The sequence below is a fragment of the Candoia aspera genome, chromosome 7 (genome assembly GCF_035149785.1).
Source record: "Candoia aspera isolate rCanAsp1 chromosome 7, rCanAsp1.hap2, whole genome shotgun sequence".
Lineage (NCBI taxonomy): Eukaryota > Metazoa > Chordata > Lepidosauria > Squamata > Boidae > Candoia > Candoia aspera.
This window is the reverse complement of record NC_086159.1, coordinates 39,525,382-39,535,530: the sequence shown is the minus strand read 5'-3', so window position 1 is coordinate 39,535,530 and position 10,149 is coordinate 39,525,382. Positions and strand designations below refer to the sequence as shown.

At 36.1% G+C, this 10,149-nt stretch overlaps 1 protein-coding gene across 1 annotated transcript; it reads right to left on the bottom strand.

Moving 5' to 3' along the window:
- Positions 1–1,664: 1,664 nt before the first annotated feature.
- Positions 1,665–9,433, bottom strand: MGAT4C (MGAT4 family member C; the record flags this gene model as incomplete). The annotated part of the gene is made up of 3 exons (XM_063308698.1): positions 1,665–3,227; positions 7,200–7,347; positions 9,335–9,433. Coding segments are annotated over 3 exons (1,404 nt in total), but the record flags the coding sequence as incomplete, so codon positions are not given.
- Positions 9,434–10,149: the final 716 nt, after the last annotated feature.

The window sequence follows — 10,149 nt, the reverse complement described above, 5'->3', positions numbered from 1 at the left end:
ATCAGGCAGCAGACAGGGAAATAGAATAAATTAAATAACAGATGTCAGTCAGTATAAGGACAAGGAAATGGCCTTAAGGCACATCATGAAAGTCTGATCAAGCTATCACAAGTTTCCTTGTAGCAGGAGAAGGATTTACAGGTGGTCACTGTGTACAAAGGATTTTAGCCAGAGATGCAAAGCAAGTTATACATTACATATATTACAGACATGGGAGAAAAACGGGAATTCTCAAAATACATATAATCTGTGTTTTGTGGAAGTTGGGCAATGCTAATAATAGACAATTATAAACGTGGAATTTCTAAATCAACAGCTGTAATTCATCCACAATAATTTCAAAAATTTAACCATGAGAATACAATGGTTAAAGGACTGAAGGACAGATTTTTTTAAAAAAAAATGTATTAAACATTCTACAGAAAAGAAGGCATGGAGCTGGATGGCTAAGTAGATGATGGAAAATACTTTGTGCAACAGATACTGTATCGAAAAGTGCTGTCACCTATACATTTTTCTATTTATAGTTTGCAAGGAAGGCAAGGGCCATAAAATATTATAAGACATGTTGAAATGGAATGAAGCGATGCAGTAGCACTATTGTGTATTTGTGACAATGCAAAACTCTGCAGAGATCCATTGTAAGCAGGGTGCTTATTTGATCAAATCCCCCACCCAATACGAAAGATTGTTGATTGGTGTTCTGGGAGTCCTTGATAGCAAATTCTACAGAGAGAAGTCATAGTTCAGCAGCATAGCACATTTTGCAGAAAAAATATGCTAAGATTAATCTATAAAATTTCCAGTTTTAAAGCAGTTTGGGTTGCGTGGCTGGGGAAAACCTTGGCCTGAATCATTGGCAGTAAAAATAGACAATACTGGAGCATGGCTTCAAGGCACACTGCATAGTTTTTCTGAATCTAAGCAAGTCTGTGCCTGGTCAAGGCTGGAATAGACAACTGGAAGTCTTAAGTTCTGCAGTCATAGAAAAGTTGTGATAGAAATATTATAACTAAGTAAATAGAAATAAGGTGGACTGTTCATCAACATAAGGCAGGTTCTTATATCCATATAACTTTATCATGCTAGTCTGCGCTGAAAAAAAAATCTCTGAGCATTTTCTTATATTTCTTATATTGAAAGAGAGATTCCATATTTGTACTGCAGCTCTAAAGAGCTTTGGTTGATATTCCTTGGAACTAGAACTCCATGTGCATAACAAATCACTGGTAAAATTCATTGTGACCTCATATAATACAGAATTCTTAACATTCCTGCAAGTGTATGATCAGATTACTAAACAATCCTTTGTACTCTACACAAAGGCAAAAATAATAATTTTACACAAAACTTTGAATAATATTTCACATAAAGGTACAGATCTTGGCTGAACAATGGAAAATGAGATTAAAGATAGATGGAATTCAATTACCATATCAATTCAAGGTAATAAATCTTGCTAGAACAAGTAATGTTGGTTGAGAATTAAAGAACAGTGGATACACTTACTGCAGTTTACAGGATAAGTACAGATTTATAGCCAAATGTGTAATTTCAAATGTAATTTCAACATATCTTTCTTACAAGGCTCACAGTAGAGAACATCAGCTGCATTAACAGGACTTCCTTATCAAAATTATCTCAAAACAAGCCACCAACCACTGTACAGATACAAACTACCACCACATTTTAAATTCATACGTGAATATGAGGGAGTTAAATTCCTTTGACAATATATGGGCATAAGCCTACAAAACCCTTAAATTGTAAAACATCAAAAAAGCCCATCAGTTCTTCCCAAAGGGGAAAACATAGGAAAACAACAGAGAAGTGGATCTGGGGTTGAGTGATGGACAAAACATGTTTGTACTTCCTATAAAATTCAGACATTCCAACAAACTAATAATTGAATATTGCCTCACTGAACTAGTAAAAACTAGATTGCTTTTATTTGTTTTGTGATTTCCTAGATTGCCAGTATCAGTAGCAAAAAATTGAAAAAAAAAGTCATTTCATGGCACCATTTCACTGGATTTAGGCAATGGCATATTCTGCTGCTGCTGATTTTCCTTACTGACTTGGTAGCTGTGAAGTCCAAATGCTAATGCTTCTAATGATCAACCATTCCTTTTGGCTTTTGGTAACAAGTATTCTCATGCAGTTAATGTCAAAAAGAACTTTGTGCTCCACATCTGTGATTTCCACATTCCCATTTCTAAACTCTCCTAGTCTCAAGAAGGTAGTACATTGCCTTCCCTTTTTGCCCCCAACAGTTTTTTCCCCAACTTCCAGAGCACCATGATGCAAAATATCATTTTGTCGGTCTTCAGTACCAGTGACAACCTTGATTCTACTAATTTTAATAGACCTATCAAAGACAATGACATAAAAATCTCCAGTTGAGGGTGCTTTTGCCCAGAAATATTCATCCACACTACTATATGCCTTGCTTGCCTCATAATTCTCAAATACATTCATATTAGTATGCAGGTTGGCAGGAGGGTTATCTGGAAGGTCAAATGAATCCTCTTCAAAGTCATCATCTTTTAATTTATTTTCAGCTCCTTTGTAAGATGAATAATATCCCATGTGCTGGAAAAGTGATGGTTTGAAACGTATCACATCCTTTTGAGCCAACAGTCCACGGAAATGTATCAGCAACCAATCACAAGGCATTTCCTGGTAGAACATCAACAAAAAATGAGCCAGGCGGGGGAGATCATGGGAATGGTACAACTTCCCAATGTAACCCAACTTGGAAAATTCCAACGTTACCCAGTAGGTTCCCTCTCGTGAAGTTATGACTTTCTTAACAACAGTCAAGAAGTTTTTTGCACATCGAACATCATCTTCTAACATTACATAATAATCAGAAAGGTTAGCGCAAAAGTTAAGCAAGAATGCATAGTCAACATTTTGCTTGGAGCGAAATTTCACCCGGTCTTCTGGATCATTATAATTTCTCTTAAGCCCATCCAATGCTGGATAGTATTCTTCTGGTGTATGGATTACCATTAATCTGCCAGCAATTACATGATGGGCAAATTTCTGTGAAATATCTTGAACCATGCCATCACACCAGGTGGAGTCAAATTCTGCTAGATGTACTACCACAGCAATTTCTTTCAGTTCTTCATAACTTGACTGCTCAAATATGGACTTGATTGTTTCCAGCAAATAATTCCCCTTTTTCCGTTTGACTGAAGATAGTCCAATGGTAAGATATCCTGCATAATAAAAACAATAAAAACAATATTTTTAAGTACTAAAGCACTGAGCAATAAAAGCAATTTTTTTCCTTATTCATATTAAATTATCTAGAAGATAAAAACATAACCGAGAAATATTTGTTATGCCCAGCCTCTGGAAAACAGTTGCGTTTGAAACAATCCTGGTTGTATATATCTCTTAAAGAACATTTTGCCTTATCTGTCCATCCATCCATCCATCCATCCATCCATCCATCCATCCATCCATCCATTTCTCTATCTCAAAAAAGAAAGGGCTCTTCCAGTTCAAGTAGTGGAGTTTTAGGTTGTATTCATTACAGTGGATGAGCTAAGTGGACACTTATGCTGAAGTATCTTCCATTGAAAGCACTGGCTTTTAAATGTACTTAAGTTTAGCTGGGTTCCATGTAAGAATATATTTTGAAGTGGCCTGTCAAAATTGCTTTGGATAAATAACTTTCACACTTTGAATTCAAAGCACCAAAACTGACAATTTTACGAACAGTATGTTCTCTACTGCTTCCCAGTATATTCGTCATATCTTTTTAGGAGAAACAAGGCCACAGCTCTAGCAAGCAGGGAAAACAAATTCTGTACTGTTGTATCAAAGTTATTTGGTAAATGTGGACATAGAGCCTGGTGATGGTTCCCCATATTCCTCCTTATCTAAACCAAGATCTATTTTTAGGAGCCTGGAAACAAATAGTAACATAACCTTAATTTCTATAAACTTTTGACTGTTTATAAAATCTATATGTTATAGATTGTATTTTCCTAACTGTTAAAATATGTAACACAAATCCTATCATAATTATGTCTTTATTGTTGATAAATTAACTTTGGCAGAAGTATATAGATATCACTATTAAAATACAGCATAGTTACACAAATTTATATCTCTGTTTCTTCAGAGATCTGCAGATGTTGGTAGTTTGAATTCAAACTTGGATCCCAGGTTTTTGTTAGAGTCTTCTGCTGATGGTGTATTGAAATATCTTGCATTGTATCTAATAAATAACTTTACTGTATATGATATGGGCCCATCAACATCAACTGTATGCTTGAATCATCACTGTTTTTTGATGACACTAAATGTTCTTGGAATGCCAACTGTTTTCTTAAGTGTGGTCATCATTCTGTCTTTAAATAAAAATATGCCAGAGCTCTGTGTTTTCATTTATGGAAGTTATAGTTTATATATATGATACATGTATAACTGTTTAAAGCAAGTACAAACATAACTCGTCTAAAGTTCCGTGCATTTTCCTACTGACAATGTTCAGAGTAGAGCAATACTCTTGTTAAGATCAATTACATTTTCCCCAAATGATGATCCAACCATTATATTAATTATAACTCTTCATTGACTGAAGGTAAAAGTAAATGTGGAGTGTGTGGTAGGGGAGCAGGATGGACACTGAAGTCACTGGTTCTCAGAAAAGCCAAATTATGATGCAGGGTGGGAGGGAGTGGAAATGTTAATATTCTACTGTACAAAGCCATTGGGTTATCCTTAAAAGCCAACAACTTTGAGGTGGGCTTCTTTAGGCTTTGATTTAAGTCATGTGATTTGGACTTTCAGATCATTTCAATGGTCAACATTTAGGTTAATAGGATGCTGATGTGTGTTCAGTTATCAGCTCTGAATCTCAATAGGTGTCATTCTCTCTTTTTCTCTCCCTCTTTCACTTCCTGATTTGATTTGATATCACAGTTACCTGATTTTTTTGCATCAATGCCACATGAATTGTACCCCCTATTTGGCAATGTTTGCCAAGAAATGATTTTGCAGCAAATCACATTTTGCAACAAGCAGGCCAGTGTTGGTGTCTTGAAAAGGGGCCCTACTTGGTAGAAAACTGCATCGTTCATACAGCCTGTCGTTGAAAATGATATAATATTAAGTTGAACTATTGGTGGTATTCTCAAACAGCGACTTAACTCCAAGAGTGGGCAAAGACTGTTGGACTCTGACATTGTGATGAAAGACTGAGCAGGAGAACATCTTCATGGGAATGTGTCCTAGCATTGAATTCTTCCCAGACATGTCCTTTGAAGAAGCCAGAACTAACTAACAACTATTTTTGTAATCCTTTATTCATGCCAAGAGAACAGACTTAGAAGAACTCAGCAGGCAAAACCTATCATTCCTGGTATTCTTTTAGTTTCTATCATCTTTCCTTTCTTCCGTTTTTCTTAAGTGGGCCACTAGCTGTGCCTCAGGATAGAAATCCCTGAAACGAGTTGGTCATGCTCATGTATGGTGCAAGCCACTTAGCACTGCTGAGAAAGATAATCCCCCCGTCCCATTCTCCTTCATCAAGTAGAGAACCTTTCCCTACCTTTCTTGCCAAGAAAGCAACCTCTTTTTTTATTCTCAGGTTCCAAGCTAAGCTGTGCCCTTCAACATGCTGAAATGTGCCCTGCTTATCATGTAAATATGTGTGTGGTGTGTATATGTTACAGCTTTAAAATCTTTTACCTTTTTCTTTTTGCTGTAGCAAGAAGCTTAATGCTACATCTGTACATTTCTCCTTCACAGCTGTAGCAAGAAGCCACATCTTTTTATATATTTGTTTGTTTGCTTTTACTTTCCCAGTCCATGGTTGAACCCTGTGTATGCTCCATTAAAGTAGATCACTTCTCAAATTCCTCTGCTTCCTTTCTTTGAACTTGCACTGTCTTTTTCTCTCATTGAACAGAATGTATTAAATTCTCCATTGATGGCTAACTGCTTAAGTTCTCTGTGTTAGCTTTTGGACAGTAATTGTTTAAGAATGCTGTCTTAACCTGTTAATAGTATCTATCAAAGGATTATTGATTGCCTTGTATGTCTTTTGCATCAAATACTTTTCAATAAATTATATTCATGAGTTATTAATTATAGTTTCATTTTTAGACTTCCAGATTGCATAAACCTATTTATAAGTCTTCAAGTCCTAGACAGAAATGGTTTGATGTGATAGGTCCATTTTTTGCAATATATTGTACAAGGCCAAAATATGATTTGTTTGCTTTTGGTTTAGAATTTTGTATAAATCCACCCATGATGGTTTGTAAACATGATTTATGCCTTAGCACATTCTAGCCAGTTGAGGTTGATTCAATAAACTATGGTTAAAAAAAATAATGATTTACTGCAATGTGCGAGCTAGCCTCCCTTCACTTAGCTTCACCCATATTATCAGGTGGTTTGTGGGAACAGTATATGATCCTATGAACAAAATGCTATTAGCCACTTAATGAGGATACGAGATAAGAAAAATGTTTCCCAGATCTATGAAAAATGTCATAACTACTGAAACTAGAGCTACTATTTGTTTGATGTCCCACTTTTGAAAGGGATATGGCTGAGTTCTATCTTACCCAAGCCTCAGCACAGAAAGGGAGCATCTGGTTTGCCTTTTCTGGAGTTGAAAGCTAAGCAGATTTGGTCCTGGTTAGTACTTGAATTAACCAATAAACCCCAGAGCGATAAGCTAGACAGAAAAGTAAAAACAAAAGTAAAAACATTGCCTTCTGGAAGAAGGCAATGACAGACTACTTCTATACTGTTGGCGTGCATGTCCAAGGGGCCCCAAGGAGTTGAGCTCAACTTGAGGACATATTTTCTTTTCTACTGTGTGAAGATCAAATTCTAGACAGATCATAAGGGTGTTCCCAGTTCAGCAAGATTACGGAGACCTTTTTTGTTCTCCCTTCTTTTGAGTTGCACATATGCATCTTACCTTCTATGAAAAATAAGTTTATTAATGCAATGACAAATTAAAGCTTCTTTCACTACACTTTGAAAAGCTGATGAACTCACTTCTACAGCATTTCTGCAGCTGCCCAGAGTCATTATGTATGAGATGAGCGGCAGAGAAATTTGATAGATAGATAGATAGATAAATAAATAAATAAATTTTCTTTGTTTGTGACATTTAGAATAAAAACACTACTTGTCATTAAGGAAATTCAGTCACTTACTTTTTCTTAGTAAAGGTGTGCCAGCCAGATAGCGATAGGAAACATTTATTGATCCGGAGAAGTTGGACAGATCTTTAAAACTGTGAACGTATCGCTCTGAGTTTAACTGATGTGTTGCTGCATCTCTGATTAACTGCTTGTCCCCATTCTAGAAGTTGGAAAAGAAAAGAAAAGAAAAGAAAAAATAAAGAACATACAGTATAACTATTGTAAGAAGGGGTGGGGGTGGGATGATCTAGGAATATCTTGATTTATCTGCCTGCTTCAATCTTGCTCTACATTCAGTCCAGTTACAGACATGTTTAACATGGCAGTTCCAAATGAAGATATTATCACTGACATCCAAAGCAGCACTAATCAAATTGAGCAGACATTTGATAATGAATGTGGAGAATGGAAATGCACATCTACAAATATGTATCTGCACTGGCTTGCTGGACGGAGATACAAACAGGATATTATATTTCCCTCATCTCTCCAATATCCTAAACAATTTCCTCTGATTTTATAAGCACTCTTTTTTTTTCCATTCTGCCACAGGTTTCCTACTCTTCCTCACCAATTAAAAATAAGTTGGTACTAGTCCCAGGAGAATAAAATCAAAACAATAGTATTGGAGAATTATGACATTCAGTTTCCAGAATATCTGAATACCTACAGATTTAACTCATGTAGAGTTGAAAATGAGTGTTTGCTTAGTCACTTTTCAGATTCAAGATTAGGAATAATTTATTCCTAATTTAGGGGCATTCCTGGGAGGTAGAAGGGTGCTGGATTCTATGTATTATTACACTACATTTACTAACTTACCTCTTTCCCCCATTTCTGAAATTAACTACAGTTATTTCTATATGGTCTGATGGGTGAGATCTGTCTATTCTATGGGTGAGATCTGTCTATCACATTTCCTCTAGGAAATGTTTTCAGGAATGAAAGGGCTGTAGCTATTGTTGTCAGACATTTCTTAGCTCAGCAAAAAATGTCAAGAACAGCTTTCCAAGGACAAGAAAGCTTAGATAAATCAGTTGATTATAGAAAAGGTAAAGAAGTCATTGTGAAAGAATCCTAGTAATTGCTGTAAATCAGTGCAAGATTTGTGTACAGTGAAAATAATGTTCAGATTCTTGTTACTGGTTTTTTTCCTTTCCAAGCAGTTAAATAGGCTAGAAGCTCATCTCTTTTGGGCAGGCATGACAGTTTCCATCTGTCTCTTGTTTTGGTAATGAACTCATCTGGTATCAGGCTCTTTGTCTGTGTCCATTTGATGAACAGCCCTCCAAAAAAACAGATTATGGCCTGAACAAGTCTGAGATAAGATGATATGGCCTGGCTTACTGCTGGACAACAGGGGGAGCAGTCTGTGGCATAAAGAGGACACCTCTATGATGAAGGACATGTGCTACCTAAAAGACCAAGGACAAACCAATATAGCATCTAGATCTTTGGCAGGTGATTGGTGAGGGGAGCTGGTACAACAGACCAGCTGTTTTTGTTTGACACAATGGCAGGTGTCACCAGAAAACACATAGGCTTTGACACCTTCTCAGGCATGGAGCTACCAAATGTCCATAAGGAGAGAGTGAGTACTGTTAAATATTCAAGAATGTAATGGGCTAGAAACCAATCTCTTTTGATTGAGAGGAATGGTCTCTAACTCTAACAGACTGAAGCTGTTTGCTTGGAACTGTCTGAGAATCAGCTCTCATATTTATTAACTTTGGTCCCTTTGAATCAATGGCAGGGAATCACAGAAGCCAATAGTATTCCCACTAAGAGACCAGCAAGTGTGCCAAAACCCATTGTTTTCTATCCATCCATCCATCCATCCATCCATCCATCCATCCATCCATCCATCCATCCATCCACTGGTATATCTTAATCAAGATATATATCCATCAAAGTGAATATTTGTAGCTCAGGGTTGAACTTTGGAGTCCAGAAAGCACCAAGAACTACACATATATATCCATCCCTCTTACCCATGTTTCCAACATATACTATGTGTATTTGGCTATTTTTTAAAAAAATCCCTGAGCTATTGGAATGAGAGAAAAACTGACTAGCATAACACTAACTTGATGGCACATAATCAATCAATCAATCAATCAATCAATCAATCAATGGAAATAGCATACCTCTATTATGTACTTTCCAATGAATGTAGTAATGGTGGCATGGCATAGAGGTTTAGCAGCTTGGTGCTTTTTCCAGCAGTTGCACCCAGAGATATAGGAAAGACGTTAGTGGATGTTGCTTTATTAGTAGGGAAAAATCAAGATGTTTTATTGGATTTATGAAAGTGACTAGTAACTGATGTGGTGAATTAAGATTATATTTGCTGACAAAGGTTTTTGTAACTGGGGAAAATTAAGGCTTGTATTGGAATTGTAAAACTAACAAGACTCTGATTGCAAGAATTAAATTAAGTTAAAGGATAAAGTCTTATCTGCTACAAAGCTCTGAGTTTAGGTGAGATAAGAGCTCCTGTGAATGGGAAAGTGGATTGGCTTTAAATCCCATGGAGCTCCAGTATCTCAGACTTGAAAATAAAAGTCTTAAAATTGTTCTTGTAATACAACTGAAGTAGTAGTAAGTCAGCTCAGTTGCCCAACATACCATGCTATAACAACATGAATATCTTCATGTGGAAGTGCCATGAGTACAATCCAATTTGATGTGGTCATCTTTTCTCCTTCAAGGTCCTCTCTAGAGTTAAAAATGATGGTGGGTGTTTAATTATTTAGCTAAATAATTATAAATCAGAATGTTGTTATGCAATTTGGTAACTGTTATTTTGTTCTGTGTGAATATTTTAAATGTTAATTAATATTTCATTGAACTAATTCAGATAGAGTGCTCAATGTATCCTTGGCTATATACTGTGGATTTATTAATAAAAAGACAGTGGCATGATACTTTTATTGTATAATTTTAATTTTACTTCTCCTTC